Here is a 22,551-nt window from a genome sequence, read left to right as displayed (position 1 = left end):
AATAGAGAATAATCATATTGACTTTGCTTGAATCCCAATTTCTGAAGTGCCTCTGTTAGCTTATGATTCCATTGCCTTGGGGCTTGTTTAAGTCCATAGAGTGACTTTACCAGTCTACATACTTTCTTATCCCCCTGACTGGTAAAGCCTTAAGGCAATGCCATGTATATCTCATCATGTAGGTCACCATGTAGAAAGGCATTGTACACATCCATTTGATGAATGTGCCAATGTCTAGAAGAAGCTAATGACAAGATGGTTCTTACTATAACCATTTTAACAACAGGAGAGAATGTTTCTTTATAATTTATTCCCTCCTTTTGGCTATATCCTTTTAGCAACTAACCTTGCCTTGAATCTTTCAACCTCACCTGTTGATTTGTACTTGATTTTATAAATCCATCTACACCCTATGCAGTCTTCCCCTCAGGTAAGTCAGTAATTTCCCAAGTATGGTTGCTTTGCAAAGCTTATATCTCAGTTTGCATTGTCTCTAGCCATCTTGGATCTTTACTTGCTCAGTAAGCCCAGAAGTTGCAGCAATGAAGACTTGATAGGATGCTTGCAAATGATCATATGCCACATAGTTAGACATAGGGTACTGCACATCTTTGTTGATATTTAAGGAAACAAAGTCTTTCATCCACACAGGTGGATGGACTTCCCTTGTGGATCTTCTTGTAGCAACTACCACAGCCTCCTGACTTTTCATATTTTCAGGTGGAGCATGCTCAAGGTCTGCAACACCATTATCAGCTTCTTGAACTTGCGCAGATAATTGATCAAGTGAATCCTGCTCAACTATTCTTAAGTTATTTTCTGACTCTTGGTCAAGAGTAGCATCACCAACTATTTCAAAAGGAGAACCTCTATTATCAACATGATATAACAATTCAGGACTGATCATGTTATCAACAAAAGGACATTTATATTGTTGAGAAAGTAAAGTAGAAAAAGGAAAAATTGATTCCTTAAATATGACATCCCTGCTAATAAAGAAGGAATAAGATGTCAAGTCAAGTAATATATATCTTTTTTGTACTTCTGAGTAGCCCATATGAACTGATACCTTAGATCTTGAGGCTATTTTATCAGACTCTGTCAAGATCTTTGCAAAGCACAAACACCCTAGCACCCTTAGATGTGTCAACATTGGTTTCTTTCCAGATATCTTCTCATAAGGAGATTTGCCATTTAGCACCCTGCTAGGCATTCTATTGATCAAATATACAGCTACAAGAACACAGTTACCCCAATACTTTACTAGAATATGGCTCTGAAATCTTAATGCTCTAATCACTTCCAATATGTGTCTATGTTTTCTTTCTGCAACTCCATTTTGTTGTGGAGTATATGTTCATGTTCTTTGGTGTACAATCCCCCTTTTCTTAAACAATTTATCACAGACAGAGTTGACAAACTCTGATATATTATCAGACCTAAACTGCTTTATCAATTTATCAAACTGAGTATGAACAAACTGTAGGAAATGTTGCAAAGACACACATATATCTGACTTATTTTTCAATAAAAACAACCAAGTCATTCTACTAAAGTCATCAACCATCGTAAGAAAGTATTTATTTCCATCGAATGTAGAAGTCTTATAGGGTCCCCATACATCTACATGAAACAAATCAAAACACTCAAGGCTTTTGATGCTACTTACTGGAAAGACACTTCTTGTTTGCTTTGCATGAGGGCAAACATTATATTCATTCAAAGACTTGTCTATAGTTGTAGTACTAACTGAAAATAATTGCTTTAACATATGAGAAGACATATGTCCTAATCTCTTGTGCCATAACACTACATCTTCCTCTTGTAAGGTTTGTCTCCCAGCAGCATTAGCTTACATCACAGATGAATTATCTTGTAACTGGTTCTGAGTTAGATGATTCAATAGCAAATATAATCCTGCATCTTCTTTACCAATCTCTCTCACCTTTTCAGTGTGAAGCTCTTGAAAAACACAGAAATGAGGAAAAAATGTGACAGAGCATCCCAACTCTTGAGTCACTTTACTCACTGACATAAGGTTGTACTTGAATTCTGGAATATGAAACACATTAGTTATGATGCTTCTTGGAGAAATAGCACATGAACCTATATGAGTGACCCTTGATACTTCACCATTGGGTAAATAAACTGTCTTAGGACTTTGTGTATTTACTATAGAATTTTGACTAATCATGTTAATCTTGGATACCATATGATTTGTTGCCCCGTATCTATAATCCATACATCTTTATTTTCAGAGACTAATAGAGTTTTACCTGCTGTATTAACTGAATTAGCATTGTCTGCAGCAAGCTTGATGTCTCCATGTCTTTAAGTCTGCTTAAGCATTTGCAGGATTTGATCATACTGTTCTCTAGTGAAGGTGCATCCTTGAAGTTATTTTGCGTACTCACTTATTTGATTTGAGTCCTGGTTGAAGTGATCATTTACTTGCTTTCCTCTTAGATACGTCACTACATTTGTGTTAAGACCATAGTTGAAACCACCATTTGCAACATTGTCACTAAGTACATTATAAGCAGCATTGTTCCCTCCATTATCACCTTCTTTTTTGACTTAAAGTCAGTAGGATATCCAACTAGCTTGTAGCATTGATCTTTAGTATGCCCTCTACATCTACAGAAGTCACAAATAACACTATAGGTTTTTTTGAACTTGTTATGAGATTGACCAGCACCTATTTGTAATCCAGTATTTCTAGTGATCTGATTAAAGTTGGCACCAGTTCTAGTATACATTACCATAGACTCATCATTGCTTGAACCCATAGAATCCATCCCCATGCTACCAGAATTAGTGGCCGCATACCTTTGACACTCATCACTAACAATGATAGCATATGCCTGATTTACTGCAGGAATAGGAATCATTAAAAGAATCTGACTTCTTGCTTGATGATAAGATTCATTCAGGCCCATGAGAAACTGGTATAATTTTTGCCTATTTTGATGATCAACAAACCCTTTTGAACTTTCACAATTACATCCTGGGGATGGAACTAAAGCCTCAACTTCATCCCATAGATTCTTTAGTTTAGTTTAGTACACAGATACAAAATCAGTTCCTTGTTGCAAGGTTGCAATTTCTTTGTGTAAACTAAATGTTCTTGACCTATCTAGGCGATCAAATCTTCCTTTTAAGTCATTCCACACGCTCTGAGCACAAGTTGCAAAGGCTACTCCTCTTAACAGGCTTTTAGACAAAGAATTGAGAAGCCATGAAAGAACTATAGCATTCACCCTCTCCCACTGACTTCTTAACTCTACACTTACATCTTTCTTTCTACACGATCCATCAATTAGACCTACTTTATTTTGACCAAGTAAAGCTAGATGGATCGATCTGCTCCACCAAGCATAGTTTTCAGTTCTAAGAAGTTGAAATGATATGAGATTCACCCCATTAATATCCGCAGGGCTCAAAAAGAGAAGATGGTTATAATCGATACCTTGTTCGGAATTCATAGACGGTGTGGAATTTATATTTCCAGGATATCCACCATTGTTGAAGGTCGATCCCTTCCCATGGCCACCATTATTGAATCCGCGAGACATTTCTTCAGCTACATTCTCTTCTCTGTTTCCCATTTTGAATTAACTTTTCTTGAATTGAATCAATTGTGCAGAAGCTTTCTTTCCCCAAATTTTGAGAATCACAGACCCACGAATTTGTAAGAACAACTTTGATCTACTCAGAATTCAATCGTTGGCTTTGATACGATGAGGGTTTCTGCTGAAATCATGAACTTTTATGAACGCAGTACTGTAAAACAAAGAAAGAAAAGAGATAACCAAGAAGGAAGATCACTTTATTGATGTGTAAAACCCTTATTCTTTTATTATAGAGATTACAAGTGTATATATATATGTTAGCTAGATTTTTCTTAACCGACCTATCTTTAAGTACTATACTTAACATTTAATAGGCTCTTTCCTTAACCAACTTCTAACTAACTTTACATACCTCTAACTAACTTTTCATATAAACTGTTAGGATTTTGGAAGCTTCTATATGACTCCTTTTATCATCATCTATGTCTCAACAGTAAGCCCGTAAACCATAGAATCTTGTGGTCAAACCCTTTCATGAACCCCGCACACAGCGAGTGCTTAAGTGCACCGGATTGCTTTTTTTATCAAATGATTTAGGGATAAAGCGTAGAAACACTTTTGCGAGGCATAAGTTTTTATATCTTTTGCGAGGCATAAGTTTATATTTTTATATCATAATATAATATGTTAAGCCTTGGAAAAAAAATTCGAATTCAATTTAACACTTTCAACGAGCATAACTTTTAATCTATAAAGGGTTACAATGTGCACTATATGTCAAACTAATAATCTTTGATCCTTTCAATGGCTCAAGTAGCGAAAAGTACAATTATTTGATTTTAGTAATTAAAATCCTTCATGTTTTTGTATGTCATATATGACATAATATTAATTGTTATTTCAGTCTAAATGAACATCCTTAATATACTCTATAATAAAAGTAATTCCTAATTTGCCTTGCTTCTACCCCTTCCCGAACAAATAACGGAAGAACTACCAAGTACACAAACTCATTAATTATATATAGACTATACTTTATTGTGTTGCAATGCCACTTACAGCTTTCTGCAATCAACAATTAAATTAACTTATAATGAATTATCAAATCAAATGATATTAATATAGCTTTTTCCTTTTTAAATTTATTGTAATATATAAGAGAACTAAGTTGGCATCTGTATTCAATATAGAATTTAAGTTTGATGCATTATCGGTGTATTTTTTTTTTTTTACACTATCAGGTAACTTTTACCCGCAGGTAATCCATTTCTCAATTAAAAATATAAAAATGAATGACCAGCTACAACAGGTAAAAATCACATGATGGCGTAAAAAGAAAATACATCAACGTTGCGCCAAACTTAAACACTTCAATATATGTATATTGCGAAAAGTACTAGCATTAATTAATACAACTCAAAAGCCAAAAATCACTATTGAACTTGAACCATATTAATAATCACCTAGTAGTACTTGATGGTCATTCATCTTGGTTTCAAGAATTGCAATCATACGTTGTCTATAACAATTTAGCCACAACCTAAATTTATGTTTAATTTCAGTTTGTGTACGTCTCGACAACTAGATTACTTGGTCTCAAATGATTATCGTTGTGCACCCCTTGGTTCTTTTGTTGAGCTAATAACTATAGGATAATTTAATTCCCATTTGAGGGTTATTTGGTGTTATTATTATATATCAATGAGCTTTTGAAGAGTTCCTTTATTTCCCTTAGCATAGTGAAATTCGTATATATATTCTTGCACCACGGTGTACCTCTATTATCATTCATTTTTGCCTTTTAACACGTTAAGTAACAAATAAAAAATAACTTTCCGCGAGACATAAGTTTATATTTTCATATCATAATATCTCACAAGTTATGAAATAAAATATAGTATGCCACAAGAAATTTTCACCAAACTGTAAAATGACATAGATTCATTCTCATACAAAGGCGTTCAAATGTTACAGCACAATTGATGACCTATAGTATGATTTTGTAAACCAACATAATACTAATAATACAGGATAGACCCGTTAATTTCAACTATAGATAATAGTTTTTAGATGAGTCTTTTAGATATGATATAAAACCTATAAGCCACGGTACACAAAGTACAAACTCATGACCCCTATATATATATGTATTTATATAATATATTACTCCTATCACAAACTCATGACCCCTATATATATTTATATAATATGTTACTCCTTCTTCACATGAGCCAGTAATCAATTAATTGTACCCCTTTTTGTTTGCAGCCTCCATTCTTGTCTTCTTCATATTTTGATCAAAAGAAATCTGAACTTCACGACACTCCTCTGTGCAGAATGCAAGGGACCTGTGTGCAACCAAACCATGAAAGACATTATCTTCGGTTTCAATTATATGTTACGTCTGTTTTAATTTATGTGACAGTGTGATAGTAATTTAAAATGTTGATTCTCCAATTAGCACCACATAGGGAACAAAGTGGAGTTGTAGGTACATATGTTGATTAAAATTCTGAATCCATCGCTGTATAATGCAGTAGAAAATTTCAAGCAAGAGAAGTGATCAATCCAATGATATATATGTCGAAAAAAAATTACAAATAATATACCTGTAAATATAGGTGTGATTTTCTTTTTTGAAGTTCTTCTTGCAGAAGAAGCACTCATTCGGAATACCACCAACATTACTAGTCATTCCAAATGAAGAAAAGCTCGCCGGTGTGGCGACAGCAGCACTAGCAGTAGTAGCAGTAGTAGCAGTATTGTTGGTAAAACTAGAAGAAGGCTTAAGAAATTTGTTAGGGTTATCTGTAGACGAAATATTTTGGTTAGGGTAATTGGGCTGATCAAAGCTATCATTGCGGTTAACTCGAGCACGTTTAGACATTGTAGTCTCTAAGGTTTTAAAAATAATTATAGTAATAAATAATTTGAAGGGAGAAAATATATATTTAAGGGATCTATATATAAATGGAAATAAGATCTTAATGGAAGCTTAGTAGAAGTTGTGTTGGAAGTGAAGAACAAAGGTTGCAGACAGGCCAATATTTATATGGCACTGTTGGTTTTGCTATTTTGTTTCAAGTCACAAAAATGTTGACTGATTTTAATTTGCATTTGATTACAGATCTTAAGAAATTAAATGAATTTTTCCTCTAATTTGAAATAATCATGTAAATTTAATGAATTATTAACTATGTCATAATCCATGACATGTGGTAATAACTTATGTGTACCGAATGTTTATCCTAAATTAATAGATCGGGTGACATATATGTTCATTCGGTTAAAAATCAAATTATTATTTTTAACTAAAAATTTTTAGGATAATTAAGGAGGAATTAACATGTGGTTAAGTATAATAAGTGTTGATGGATCTCAACTTTTATAATTCACCTTTAAATCGTGAAAAGTTGCAACATTGAGACAAAGCTCACTCCTACCTTGACCAACACAATCTGAGCAATTGAGTGAGATAATTAGGATTTTAATATTCAATCAAACTCAAAATAATTAACCCAGACTACATTTTGTTAAGGAAAAAAAATCATAAATATTCCTGAATTATTAAAAATAGGTCAAATTTATCCGTTGTTATTTTTAATTGTACGAAAATATCCTTATCGTTATTTAAATAGTTCAAACATATCCCTCCTGACCTATTAGAATTGTCCAAAGAGGACATCCAATCTCAAGTAGCACTGACATTTTGATAATTTAAGGTGAATGCCACGTGACATGTTCTGCCCCGACTCGTTTTACCCCTCCCCTCCCAGCCTCCCTTCCCCTTCACTTTTTTCCCTTCGTCATCGTCACCATTAATAAATCAACAAAAATGTCATCTATTGCAACCAAATTAACAATTTTTTAAAAAATCATATATTTTAAATTTTCCAATATATGAGTTATAGTGTAAAAAGTTAAGCGACGAAAGTCTAAAAATTTAAAAAGAACAAATTAAAGGTTTTCTTAGAAAAATAAACGGTAAAAATGATATACCCTTATATTAATTTGCTTAAAAAAATAAACTCCTCTCCAATTTTAGAAGTTTTGTCTTATTTGAATTTTAAATTTGATTTATGCTTAATAAAACTGAACATATTTGCCTAGAAAAAGTAGTCTTTTCCAAAAGGTTTAGCCTTTGCTCATTTAACAATAAGAGGCTTTCACGTGGAGTGGCATAATTGGTATACGATTTATAAGTACATATCTTCTTTAAGGAAAGTCGAATGGAGCTTCGATCCTTCCTTGTTTTCCTTTTTCAATTCGTTAATTTATGTAACAAAATTTAAATCAATTCAATAAAATTATCGATGTTATAAAACAATAAAGAACAAAGAAGAAGAATAGAGAGAGTAATTCTTATTTATCTCTTGATGTAGTCAATTACAATGAAGGAAAATTCATTTATTTATAGGAGAAAATTAGCCTTGGGGTTTGTAACTTTTCCATAAATAGACGTACACAATATATAGTAAAGTAGGTATTCACTATATATGGTAAAGTAGACATTCACTATATATAGTACATTTATAACACTCCCCCTTGAATGTCTAGATAGATAATGTGCCTCGTTAAAACCTTACTAGAAAAAATCAAGTGGAAAAAAAATCTAGTGAAGAAAAAAGAGTACACATCTCTAACAATACGCATATAGGTTGCCTCATTAAAAACCTTACAAGAAAAATCCAGTGGGACAAAACCTTGAAAGGGAAAAAGAGTACAACACGTATTAACTCCCCCTAATGAGAACATCCTTGAGCCTTTGCATCCCGATCTTGTGCATCATCTTCTTGAAAGTTGCAGTTGAAAGAGACTTGGTGAATAAATCAGTCACATTGCCACTTGGACGAATCTGTTGCACGTTAATAGCACCATTCTTTTGTAGCTCGTGTATGTAGAAAAGCTTTGATGAAGTGTGCTTCGTGTGCTTCGTTCTATCTCCTTTTATGAATCCTCCATTAAGATGCGCTATGCATGATGATTATCTCTGTATAAAACTGTAGGTACATTGTCACATTTCAAATCATATTTTTCTCGAATGAGATGTATCATGGACCTTAACCAAACACATTCTCGGCTTGCTTCATGAATAGCTACTATCTCAGCATGATTCGATGAAGCGGCTACGATAGACTGCTTTGTATATCTTCAAGATATGGCAGTACCACCAAATATAAACACATAACCTGTTTGAGACCGAGCTTTATGCGGGTCAGATAAGTACCCAACGTCAGCATGATCAATAATATCGGGACTGCAATTTTTAGAATAAAATAAGCTTATGTATTTTATCCTATTCTGATGTCTCCTAGTAGGAGCAGAAATATACCTTGCTAACAAATTGAGTGAAAAGGTTATATCAGGCCTTGTAGTAGTTGCAAGAAATATTAGTACACCAATTGGACTAAGATATGGTACTTCAAGACCAATCCAATTCGGTATGTTTCGCATTTCAGCAAATAATTCATTGCTTGTGAAAACTCTCCAAGAGTTTAATGATTTTCAAGCTATAAGCTTATACAATATAAGGATTATAAATAAGTTTCCCAGAAACTTTTATATGCTTCAAACATTTTGAATCCTTAAAAGTTTTTCATATAAATTTTGTCAAGTGACAATATTCAACATTTCATGAGTGACATCTTCAAGTGTCTGAACTGCAAATCAAATAAGTTTTATACTTACCAAGATGCATCCTTTCATATCACTTGATAAATGTTTCTACGTCAGCATGCTTAAATTAACGTAGAATTAAGATCCTCGTAATTTTTCACAATATTGCGTCAATATTGTATCAAAGATATTAATGATATATCATTTTGTATTGTTTCACAATGTGACATAACATTTTGAGATCTCATCACTTCATTATTTTCAGGTACCTGAACCTCTCATAAGGTTTCATGATGTGTTATGTCGTAGGCTCTTCAAGAGCACATTGCCTTCTTATTATGATTAGTTGCTCCTTATCCTTTTCAAGGATTATTTCATTTGGAACCGATTGGTCTATCACGCTTCACGCATGCATAGATTTTGTCCTTTAGAGACAAAATAGGAGCACTTGCAGCTTAAATATGAGATGTGTTCAGTATTTGACTTGAATTATTTTTTGAATGAGGATCTGATGATAATTCCTAGCATACTTCATAGCTGTTTATAATCTCCCCCTTATGTTAGGAAAGCTAATATACATCCTCCATCTTCTTTGAGGAATTTATCTTTGTGCATCATGGTATATTTATTAATCGTATACCGCACATCAAAACTATTAGATGGAATAGTTGGTTCCCGATCTTGAACCAATTGAGAGGGAAGAAATAATCATAATTTATTGATTTGATGCATACATGTACTTTTGTATATAATATATCATATTTCAAACCAATACATGAAGCATTGTTCTCATTAGCAATAGTTCAGCTACTTATTGAAGACATTCAATGCTAAACCATCATCATCAAGATTTATTAGCTTGATTGTACAATCTGAAAGTTATACTCTTAACTCAATATCATTGAGCAAGCGCCTTTATGAATGTCAAATGGCAGGTTGACAATGAATGTACATGTGATCATCTTATATCGATGCATCTTAATAGATCACATGACGGGTGAACGGGCCCATATTCACCTTTTATACTTTTAGATTTTAAGGGATCCAATCCCAATATTAGTTGGTCCAACCAACTTATTATGAGAACAAACAACATTAAAAGTAATGAAGAATTTTCTAATTCTTCAATATATGCTCAATACTCAATATGCACATCTTTGAGATGTCGAAATCGTTCAAGTCAATTTATGAACTTTTATTCTAGCAAACTCCAAGTTTACCATGACATGTATCTTTTACTTTAGTAAATTTCAGATTTATTATTACATGAATAAATTTCAGATTTACTACTTTAGAAGTAGATTTCAAAATAACTCTTCTCGATTATTCTGCCTCATTCGGAGGTGAGCTGTGATACCATCACAATCAAGTACACGATTGCATTAATAAGCTTCATTAAATATTATCACATTCACCCCAGAGAATGGATCTGTGCTTATAATAATCAAAATTTTCATTCCCCAGGAATGGAATATAACCATGCCTTAAGCCTATCAATTTATGATAGCTTATAACCTCTTTCAAGATTTTGCTACTTCAGAAGCAAATCGAGGCATACATATGATGCAGAAAAATTTTCTCTAGAATATCTTATAATCATATAAGCGTGTGAAAATATATCATTTTTTATGATCATTATCATATTGTCCCTCCACGCGTATATTCGTGCATTTAATTACTTGTCTTCTTTCAGACATATTATGCATTGCTGCATATACACCTCAAGAATGAAGTAAGTTGTCATATTTCAGACTTAGCATATTCAATGGGTTGAATTTCATGACTTTTCACCCAATACTCATTATTTTGCCTTAGTCATCATAATATCATTAGTATGGTACATTGAGATTCAAACTCAACGTCTTACCCATATAAAGGCGTCTTAGGCATAAATCAATGGGACTTGAACCCAACATATTATCATCCATTTTGATAATATTGTTCTTGAAGAATAAATTTAAAACATAAATGGTTCCAAACCAATTATTTTTCCTCAAATCCAACAATAATTATATTATTAGTAGCAAAAGACAAATAATATAAGAAACTACTAATTAAACTTGAAATTGCCTTTAGATTTATAATATAGTTATTATAAAAATAACAACCATTATGTAACCTAAGAACAAAACGTTAGTAACATGTGCATATCTGGAAACCCGTGGTTGATATCTTCTGAGCATAATAGACTTGTAGATTTGTCATATAATACTAATTAACTTACTGTGTTAAAAATATGGCAGTCGTATGTATGACCAAATTGTCAAATAAATAAATAAGTAAATAAAAAAATTAGTTAGCTGAAGTCCATGAAAGAGAAAGAAAAGCTGAACTGGAAGTTCACTTTCCTTTACAAAGCAATTTGGGGATTTCATTTACTTTGGGAGTAGCCAAAGCAAATCAAAAGCTTATTTCCTCTAAAAAAATTTCCCGATCAATCAAAACATTACACAATGTAAACCGGATAAAATTAAGCCAAAGGCATTATCAAATAATTAGTTAGTCTATTAGTATTTGTCGCCACTTACCGGCATAAATATAAACTCAAAGGCAGAACCTCGTGCTGATAACGTGTTATAAAACAATAAAGAACAAAGAGGAATAATAGAGAAAATAGAGAGAGTAATTCTTATTTCTCTTGAGAGATCTCTTGATGTAGTCAATTACAATGAAGGAAAACCCCTTTATTTATAGGAAAAAACTAGTTAACCTTAGGATTTGTAATTTTTCCATAAATAGGCGTAAACAATATATGGTAAAGTAGGTATTCACTATATATGGTAAAGTAGACATTCTCTCTATATATACTACATTTATAACAATCGAATATCTAATTTCAGTTCCTCCAATATAGCTAGTGGCAATGTAAAAATATAGAGTAGTATATTCCTCCAGCACGATTAAGAAATACATTCTTCAAATATGATTTATATATCACATTATTGTTCAAACATGATTTGTAATTTACATTTCTCAAAACGATTTATAAATCGCATTCCCTTTTGCACGGACATGTCTGATTGCATGCAAGAGAATAACTTTCTGTTGATGGTATTATGCATTTTAATATTGAAATTAAAACTTTAATTTGCTTGATAATTTATGAATATAAAGTGAAGAAAGTGAAGTCATTATATTTTAATAATTCTTATTACTTCTACCACTTTATTTGTTCATTATCTACCACATTATGTCTTGTAGTATAAGGATGAATTCCCCACCTATAAATAGTGTTATTTCTTCCTTTGTTGAGGGATAAGAAAAAGATAATAAATGTGAAAAATATTATTATGTGTAGTAGTGAAAGAGAAAGTTGAGACATGGAAAATATTGTAAGTCTTCAACTATATTCACTATATAAAAGAGAGTAATTATATTATTGAAAGAGAGAGTTAAAATAAAGAAAATATTCTAAGTCTTTAACTATATTCACTCTAAAGAGAGTAACTATATGTTGAATGAAGATGTTTTTGTGATGGAGCGTTGAACTCTTTAACTAACCCAAAATTGCTTGAGTAGTACAGACGGTTGTTCCCGAATTAAGGGGATAATTCAAGAGATATACATACATTCAAATGTCGAGTTCCTAAAATAAAGAAAAAAAAATACATTATTGTGAAAGCTGCTTGAATCCTAAGAGTACTAGTGGATTATATATGATGGTGCACGTATTAGTAATTGAAGAGAATCGAAGTCCCCACGACATGCATGCATAAAGAAATCTAAGCAAATTTGATCGTGTAATCATCATGTCAATGTACTAAAAAATATTACAAAATAAACGTTAACTTAAAAGAATAACGTACTATAAAGACATAAAAATCCCACAATTTCATACTCAAACTCATTTTTGTAAATTAAAAAAAAATTGTGACAACAGACCGACACTTATTACTCAAATCTTCTTACGCGCATTACTTTATGTGATCTTTGAATAAATCCTTATTCTTGACTTTAATATGATTGTTGCTGAATGACCAGCACTAATAATATTATTTGGTTTATGTATTTTGTTTTGCATATATAGAACTGTAGTAATTAGTAAATGCCAGCTTCATTGTCAACATAAATACTAGTGAGTATGAGAACATTTCAAGTTGCGTAAACGTGTAAAATTTGAAAAATATATATGATGCTTACTATCTTAATTAATTAATGGTGATTAACTTTATTAATAAATACCAAAAAAAAAAAAAAAAGTTTTGCATGATTTGATTCGTCTCAGCTTTAAGCAGACGAGATGAACAACCAGTTATCACATAATAATACTTTTTTGTCCAATTTAAGAAAATGCACTTCCTTTTAACTTTAACTATAAGAATATGATTTTTCTAACTATAAAAAAAGTTTAGAATTTAAATTTCTTATTTTCCTTTTAATACATAAAATAGTCATATAAATGTATATGAAACATTTAAATCATAAGTTTCAAAAAAAATTCTTTCTTAAATTTTATGCCCGATAAAATATATCACATGGATTTGGAAGGGGGAGAATTCCATTAAGAGTGTGAATTAGAAATATTTAGTAAACCATGACAAATATTTCAAGAGAAAATAACATTACAAAATATTCTCCTGAAAAAGGTTTAACAAGTAATTCTAGCACATATTTAATTCTTAAAATCTTTTTGTCTAAATTGTCTCCAAGTTTAATAATAGTGAAGTATATTAGTATCATTTCATCTCAAATTATCTATCTTATTTCTCTTTTACATGCTTCTTAAAAAATTATTTATTTAGAAGAAAAATTTAACTATTTTATCTTCTTTATGTCTAAAGACATCATCTTTCACATTAAATATTTACTTTATTAAGATATTTATAATATAAAATAATAAATAACTTAAACTAACTATTTTTAAAAATTATGATAAATAATTTTAGACGAGAATACTAGATAAGAAAAAAATTAGTCTATTATAAAGTTGTGACCGACTATGATAAAAGAACTCCCTTTAATAAAAAAAAAAACATAAAATTTGTAGCTGACGAAATAATTTGTGACTAGGCTCAAATTTCTGTTGCCACGTTATGTGAATGGGGCCAATGTTGCAAAAAAATCAAACTGCTGTCATTAGTGTTAATACAGCTGTTTATTTGTTAAATGATTAATTTGTGAGGGGGTCCTGGTAATAATAAAGTGGTTGACATGTATGTGATTGAAAGGTTAGGGGTGTGGAATAATCAATAAAGATGTTGTTTTGTATGTGATTGGAAGATCACGGATACAAAATAAGGAAATAGTCTTTTATAAAAATGTAAAATAATATTATGTATGATAATTGTTCCCGATCCTCACACTTAGCAAGCATTATAGAGCATCGAGTCGTCCTTTCATTAAATCCAATGGAACATGTATGTTGGCAAAAAAAACAAAACAAATTAAGTCACTGTCATTAGTGGTCAAACAGTTGTTTATTTGCAATATCTGACGTAAAAAACAATTTGTGGTTGACAATTAAAGGCCACTTTCCTGGTAATTAAGTAACCTCCATAGCCAAAAGAATCTATCATATATATGCTCCACGTATTGTAAGGTTTAATTTGATTGGGCTCAATTATTGATGTAAATATCCCTTTTTCACAAACTATAATATTATAGTACAAGGAACTCATCCAAATTATATATTTAGTGTGACCAAACAACACAAACAAAGTACTCTTGCAGATTTAGTTTGTTCTGTTAAAAAACTGTTTTTTCCAGAAAGAAACCTATGGCAAATATTCCAACTTGCATCCTTCTCGTTGCTGCTGTTTTTCTAGGTTATTACTACACAGTACGTACGTAACATGTTTTTTCATTGTTGATTTGTACTTGTTATAGCCTATACATACATACATAGATAATTTCTCATATTTTATTTATCGATCTTTAACTACGAAGGATTAATCCCCTTTGTTCCTGTTTAATCCTTTTTGTATCCGAAACAGTTTTAATTTTTACAACTAGCTCTTTCTTGAAAAACAATTTTTTGGAAAGCTAGATCAAAATATAAGACTCGTAGCTTTCTAGTATTGTTGTCTTGGCTGGATAGATCAATAATTCATCTTTTTGGTAGGATTTAAAAAAAGGAATAGATCGTGATTTTGTAAAGAGTGGATCTTGAACTTAAATCAATCTCAAAAATTAGCTCATGAGGGAACATTATTCAGGATTATATAAAGAGATCAAGATTCTTTAATCCACCGATATGGGGCTCTAACATCCCCGCACATTCAGGATTGGACATTTGAAGCGTGAACAATATAAAATGGGGATCTAACATCGAAAATAATAAATTTGATAGACCTGACTCTGATATCATGTAAATAATGAATTTGGATTTAACTCAACCTCAAAAGCTAACTCATGATCGAGGGAGTTTATCCGAATCTTCTTTGGCGAAAGTTTTTACTATTTATATATAATTAAAATTATTTTTTTTAATGTATATACCATATATGTCGAACCCCTTTGATTAGTTTGTCTATTTACTTTTGAACCTTAACGAAAATCCTGATCCCACCACTAGGGAAATAATAAGAAAAAATTCTATTTTAAATGATGCTTCTTAATTATTAAAACATATGTCTTTTTGGCTGAGGAATTCAACTTTTTTGATGAATTAATTCAATTTTCATTTACATTAAGAAAAGTTGTGTAAAGCATATAAAAACATAAACTAAATGAAATTGATTATGATTAATGTGTATTATATTAAGTATCTCTTTTTCTAATTACACGCAGTTGGAACGATGATCCCACCAGCTATGGCACAAAAATGCTATCAGATACGTCCAGAAATATTGTGTGATGAAGGCAAAGTTGAACCAGAATGCTTACCTTTCTGTAATAACAAATTTGGATCCTCTGCTGGTGGACAGTGCATTGAACAACTTGGCTTTAATGGTCCTTTTTGTGCATGTGATTATCCTTGCTAGTCATTTTCTTCTTTTAAATTTCTTCTTCCAATAAAGTATTATGTATACAGACAGTTACATGTAGTTTTCCTTTTATTTTTTTTATGTACCATCATTATAGAAAAGTGAAACTCTATATGAGTTTAATTAATTTACTTTTCATGAACTATGCAACTATCATTTAAGTGATCTAATAATATAAAAACTTATTTATATATAATGTCAAATTATAGAAGAAGTTCAATTAGCTCTTATGTATCATACCTTTTTCAGCTTAATATTAGTAACTACGTACTCCAAATTCATGTTCTAATATATAAGTTTTATATTTTGCAGTTTTAATTAGTTATTGGAGATAATAATTGAATTGAGACTTTCTGAATATAGTATGTAAACTCCATTTTCTTTTTATTAGTTTTAGGTCATTCTCATTAGGTCCACATTAGTTACGACTTTAGATAAAAACAATAGGAGACATTACAACTTTGGATAAAGTAAAGGAGTTTCGGGATTTCATATATTAATTTACTCAGATAACTAGTGAGTTAAAAATTAGATTAAGGCAGTGGAACTTAAATTAAGAGATGAATGAATTATTTATTAATTTTGAAAATTACAATCAGCAGTGGAAAATAAATTGATGAAATATTTAGTAGAAATATATACTAATACAATAATACTGATTTATTCTTCTTCAGACCTATTTGCTCATCTCTTGCATCTTTTTGGTCCTCCACATTAACCCTTGAATTTAGGGAATTGAGCTGCAAATGTTTTTTTTTAAAAAAAAAAAAAATTAATATCAGATGAACCCATTCTGCAATCAACATGTTATTAAAATAAAATGTATATGGTTAAAAGTTATATATAAAGCATATTATTATGTCACGAGTTTTCAAAATTTAAAACTAATTAAGAAGATTATAAAACAATTTTATAACGAACATAATTTGATTATAAATTCTTCAGATGAAAATATTCTGTCCTGTGAAATTTGGCAAATTGATTTTCTTTTGACATATGTGACGTTTAAGAGAAATGAGAAGTTGTTTATTAGTTTCTTCTGGATCTATTCTTAAATTAGTGAAACATTATTTAACAAAAGATAGTTTAGATGAAAAAAAAAATCTTATAATCATATGTCCTTTGTTCAAAACATGCAATATTTTTTTCGGATTATAATTCTGAAATTAACTGATAATAGATAATTCCATATTTTATATGAGATCGATTAGATAATTCCATGATTTTGTTATAAATTCTATCATGATTTTATCTAATATTCACAAACAAATACTAAATATTCATCCCAACTTTGTACTGCGTTATAATCCCCAGTCCATGTAACTAAATGGCTCCTAAGACTATTAAATATAACATCAATTTCGTAAAAAATGTAGGAGAACTTTAAAAAAACAGATAACATGGACGTGGTATAACTCCAATCCATGTTACCAAATGGCTCCTACGACTAGTATAATATAACGTCAATTTTCAAAAGGCGTAGGAGAACTTTAGCGAGTCAATTACATACGTACTTCAATTATTTCATTGGGTATTTGTTACATAATTTTGATACCGGACAGTGGTGGAGCCATAATTTTTATAAGAGGTTCATAAGTGAACAAACGAACTAACCGAAGGGAGTTCGACGTAAATATACCAAAAAATGATTTTAACCATATATATGTCAAGATTTATTAGACAAATTGATTAGAAGAAAATGAATTCATGTTTACTGTTTGTTGCAAATTTTGATAATTTGACACATAATTTTTCTGTATCAAAAGTACTGGCCTTAGATAAATCGATACTGGCATTCTACATCCGCAATTGTATAATTTGATAAGTTCAAATAGACTTTTGAAATTTTTGACTTTAAATTAATATACCATAAAATTTGTTGGACTACTGAAATTTATTTCGTAAACGTGTCAAATGCCACCAACATTTGTTTTGACTATAAAATCTTTCTTTTCAAGGGTAAAATGGAAATAACTTTCAACGAGTTTAGCTTCCGTAGGTGTTGCAGAAAGTAATCTTTAGTGTGCTCGTACACGAAACAAAAAACATTTAATTTGTTGACAAACTTTTCCATACAACGACTTACAATATTTCCTTATTGGAAGATAACCAAAACCTTTTTAACAAAATATACTAATAACGGAAGATCACCTAATTAGGTAAACAGGTTTCAAATGGAGTAATAGATAATTATAATAAGTCCTCAAAAACTATATTCTTTATTGATTTTTAGCTATATTAGCTAACCATTCATTAGTTTAAAAGTTGGCCAACAAAAATACCTATCTTTTCTTGTTCTTTTGTGCTAAATATAAACCCCAATACCCTGTTCTTCCTCTTCACTCAACAACAAAAAGAATATAATCAACCAATCCTCTTTTTCTCTTTTAGATTCAAAGTAAGAAAAATGGCATCCAAAATCAATGTGATGGCTCTAGTTATGGTACTAAGTGTAGCCATTTTTTTTAATGGAGCTTTAGGTCAATCAAGTTGTATGACTACACTAGTAGGATTATCACCATGTTTGAACTATGTTAGTGGAAATTCATCAACACCATCTTCATCTTGTTGCACATCACTAGCTGGTGTTGTCCAATCCAATCCCCAATGCCTTTGTATGTTGGTTAATGGTGGTGGTTCTAATCTTGGCATTGCCATTAATCAAACTCTTGCTCTAGGATTACCTAGTGCATGCAATTTACAAACTCCTCCTCTCAGCAGGTGCAATGGTAAGACAACTTTTCATTCCACAATCGAACCTCTCTACAACGATGTTATTTCTTCAAATATTTTTGGGTTGATATATTGTTATTATAGAAAATATATGATATAACATAACATGAAAATTGGTTTAGAGCTTGATTGTTATAGTGAAATGTTGTTAATACTGGTCTAGGTAATATTTAAACAATGAGTATTCACAATGCAGAAGAAAATTTTATATTATTTGGCCATGTAAAAGATAATTACAAGTAATGTATCTGTCCAGTGAGATTAATCTAAAAATAAGACAGTTAATTAATCTGACCTAATACAATAACTTTATAACATTAATATATTCAGGAATCTATTAAATATGTATAAAAATTTAATTCGAAAGCCAATACTTGATGTTTCCATCTTAGAATTTAAAATCTATACTTCAATTCATAGCTCTGCCACTAGATTTTAATAGTTATAAAAATTCTTTACACTTATGATTAAATTAATTAAACTCTTATAACATCTACATGTATAATGAACTAACTAATTGTTTTGTGCATAAAAAAAAATAGCTGCAAATGGACCAACTGCTTCAGTACCAGCAAGTTCTCCTACAGGTTCAACTACCCCATCCGATTCCTCTAATGAAATCCCAGCAACTCCATCAGGAACAGGTACAATTCAAATACAAAAAATTATCATCTCTCCTATATATAAGAATTTTAATTTAACATGCTATATCACTTACATAACAATTACTTGTAGTTGACCTAATAGTATAAAAATTATTTTATATTGTGCTAGTGTAAGTAAGTCAAATAACTCAAACGCGCGCAAATGCTTTCATTGGTGTAGGTACTACGGGTTCTAAAACAGTTCCTTCAACACCTGGATCATCAGCAGCAGCAGGAAGCAACACAAAAGTTTCTATGACTACTACTTTAGTTGGATTATTCCTCCTATTTGTTACATCATCATTTGCTTTGACTACAAGGGGATTCTGAGTTTTTGGAGAAAATGTTATTTTTATGTCAATCTTGTATTACTAATATTAACTGTTATTATTATTCTTTTGGTTCCTTTGTATTAGGAGTGTCATGCTGATTGTAATTTACCTATATATTATTGTTGTGGCTTCATTTTGAGTGATTAATTATTGTTGTTCTTTAATTTATTTATCCTTTATTTTCTTGGCAAAATGTGGCTTCATTATAAACTATTGAACTGAAAATGTTACGTAACTACTTAGAAAGAAAAAAAAAAAAGGGTTTAGCGGCGGACAAATTATGTAGTTGAATAGCAAAATTCGTCCTTAATCCTATTTAGCCAGTAATTTTTGATAGCTACGAGCAAATTAGTGATAGATTCGTGACAAAATGCATAACTAATTCCAGTAGTTTTGTGTGTATATATAGGTACTTTTATAAAAGAGAAAAAAAATATTTAGCGGCAATTAGTTCACGGCAATAGCTTATAGCAGCTGAATTATTTTTTTAGAAGCGATTATTCGTGACAATTACATTCTTAGTATTCTTTGCAAATGTCCTATAGCGATACTGGATTAGGTGACAACTAACTAATGCCAGTAAAAATTAGTTTAACATTTCTTAATAACGTGTATATTTATTACCTCTAAAAGTCTTTATTATTATAGTGATAAATACTTACCTACCTAAAATAGTTTAGCTTATTACACTGATTAGGTTAGTACTGTTATTAAGTAGCCTAATCTACAACATAACTCTCTAAAAATATAAGCTTTGATCGCGTGCATGATAGAACATATAATGTTTTAATTAATAATGTAATGAAAGTTCTTGGCCAAATGATTATTTAACAAAGAGTAGACAACAAAATTCACAAATAAATAATTGGCTCGTATTTGATCATTTGGAAAACTCGATTAATTTATCAGATTGTTAAATAGAGATAGGTTAATATTTTAACTTAATAAATTCTAAACTTTTCCTGAACCCATAGCTCAATTTAGTTATTGAATTTGCATTTAATGAATTTATATTTAATGAATTTCTTAATATAAATACTATAATTTCGCTTGTAATTGTAGATCAAATTTATCTAATTTTTACATAATGGCGAGCCTTCTCTCGAGGACAATTGGGACTAAAGTGTCATTATGTTGAGCACTCAATTCCAACTCTATTGGGAACTTTAACAACTTCATCCATTCATATTCAACTGAGTATTATATTAATACATTAAATCTTTTGCTATATACGAGACTTAAAAGAAAATCAAATAACTTTACTTGTATTTATGTTAGAAACTATTTTCACGATGTAAAAGAAAATTGACTTTAGGTGGCCAAAGGAAAAAACGACTAACCTACAAGTAGGGCTGTGCAAAAACTGAACCGATCGATAAACTGAACCGATAAAAATACCATTGGGTTATCGGTATCGGGTTATTGGGTTATTGATTTGTTATTGATTTTATAAAGAATTTTATTGATTAACCGGTTCGGTTCCGATTTTGATCTATTAACCGATAACCTAATAAGAATACAGTAAAAATACTATACTATCCCTGTTTAATTTATTATTTTATTAATAATAAAACTTAATGGCCCAACCCATTATTCAACAAAATAAAAATCTGTTTCAACTTTCAGCAATCCATTACTCTACCCGGCCCAACCTTAAATAACATATATGATAATTGATAAGTAGAAAAAGTAGGTTTCTAAATGAGAAGTTTCCAAGTCCACATCTCATCTCCAGTTCTCCACCGCCTCTTACTCTTCTGCTCCTGTTTTTGTTGTTGTAGCTGATCGATCTTACAGCTTCTCCCTCTTGTTGACCTGTTGCTTTCATCTTACTAAGGTACTGACTGAGATTCCCTTGATTATTTACTCTTTGATTTGCTTTTTTGGCAAAATCTTGATGCTTTCCTCTCCATTGAGAAGATGTCGTCCCAGAACCGGTCGTGAATTTCTTGTGCTGTTTTGATGAGAACTGTGATTACTATGAATGAACCCAATTTATATATGTTTTTGAGAAAACGATCTATGATGGTTGGAGTCTTGTCAATTTGGCAGGTTCAAACTGTTTCATGGCCATTAATGATCCCTTTCTGATGGCCATGAGTTTGTGTGATGGGACTGTGGCGTCCTCTTGTTTGTGCCGTGGGGTTATAAATAACATCACGATGTTAATGGCAAAGTTCAAGCTAGTGGTTGCCTCTTTATCTGTTGTGCTTGGTCACCACAGATTCCTGCCAGATTAGTAAATGGTTTAAATATGTCCTTGATGAACCAGAGTGTCACTGTTCCTTGCATCCCGCTTGTGACACTTTCATAATTTCACTCACAAACGGGGTGCAAATTGTACAATAACGCCGCTGGACCTCAAAGCTAATTTAGAATACGACTTTAGGTCCATTTCAGATCCGGAGATTCACGTTTCGGAAAAGCTTTAGTGGTCGTTGAATCTATGGTGGCTCCATAATACAAAGAGAACTTACAACCATACTATTAAGTACAGTACTATTAGTATTTTTAGGTTGGGGAGGAAAATCTCATCCTAAATCACACTGTCCAGACACTCTGCTTCACTAATACTTCCTGACATCAGGTAATTTTACTTGAAAATGAAATTTACAACTTCTATTTATATGAAAGAAAGTACAATTCTTAGTTTTTTGTATTGGAATAAAGTTGATTTACATACGAATATTGCCCTGAAATTGAGTTGTAGTAGTTGTGTTTTGCAGTT

The 22,551-nt window shown here is 31.1% G+C and overlaps 4 protein-coding genes across 11 annotated transcripts in view; 3 read left to right on the top strand and 1 right to left on the bottom strand.

Moving 5' to 3' along the window:
• Positions 1-5,582: 5,582 nt before the first annotated feature.
• On the bottom strand, positions 5,583-6,574 carry LOC107874557 (FCS-Like Zinc finger 1-like). Its single transcript, XM_016721323.2, has 2 exons — positions 6,182-6,574; positions 5,583-5,920 (listed from the first exon to the last, which is right to left on the bottom strand). Exons 1-2 carry the CDS (start codon positions 6,457-6,459, stop codon positions 5,815-5,817), a joined length of 384 nt encoding a protein of 127 aa, XP_016576809.1. The 5' UTR covers positions 6,460-6,574; the 3' UTR covers positions 5,583-5,814.
• Positions 6,575-14,723: 8,149 nt separating this feature from the next.
• On the top strand, positions 14,724-16,305 carry LOC107874556. 2 transcript variants are annotated; one of them, XM_016721322.2, is made up of 2 exons: positions 14,724-14,953; positions 15,918-16,305. In XM_016721322.2, exons 1-2 carry the CDS (start codon positions 14,905-14,907, stop codon positions 16,109-16,111), a joined length of 243 nt encoding a protein of 80 aa, XP_016576808.1. In that variant the 5' UTR covers positions 14,724-14,904; the 3' UTR covers positions 16,112-16,305. The 2 variants fall into 2 exon arrangements, with proteins under 2 accessions (XP_016576808.1, XP_016576806.1); XM_016721320.2 differs by having other exon boundaries at positions 14,725-14,971.
• Positions 16,306-18,417: 2,112 nt separating this feature from the next.
• Positions 18,418-19,970, top strand: LOC107874555 (non-specific lipid transfer protein GPI-anchored 5). Its single transcript, XM_016721319.2, has 3 exons — positions 18,418-18,843; positions 19,390-19,491; positions 19,673-19,970. Exons 1-3 carry the CDS (start codon positions 18,522-18,524, stop codon positions 19,819-19,821), a joined length of 573 nt encoding a protein of 190 aa, XP_016576805.1. The 5' UTR covers positions 18,418-18,521; the 3' UTR covers positions 19,822-19,970.
• A 1,520-nt stretch (positions 19,971-21,490) lies between these two features.
• Positions 21,491-22,551, top strand: part of LOC107875267 (protein transport protein Sec24-like CEF) — a 29,072-nt gene continuing 28,011 nt past the window's right edge. For 4 of the 7 annotated variants that reach the window (XM_047414253.1, XM_047414256.1, XM_047414251.1 and 1 more), the window contains exon 1: positions 22,213-22,410. The gene's annotated coding sequence lies outside the window, so the exon portion shown is untranslated. Of the gene's footprint in view, positions 21,661-22,212; positions 22,411-22,551 lie in introns of those variants that run through there. The other 3 variants (XM_047414254.1, XM_047414255.1, XM_016721907.2) reach the window with 3 other exon arrangements.

This window comes from Capsicum annuum, chromosome 6, assembly GCF_002878395.1.
Source record: "Capsicum annuum cultivar UCD-10X-F1 chromosome 6, UCD10Xv1.1, whole genome shotgun sequence".
Classification (NCBI taxonomy): domain Eukaryota; kingdom Viridiplantae; phylum Streptophyta; class Magnoliopsida; order Solanales; family Solanaceae; genus Capsicum; species Capsicum annuum.
The sequence above is the reverse complement of the archived record's forward strand: the minus strand, read 5'-3'. Positions and strand labels throughout refer to the sequence as shown.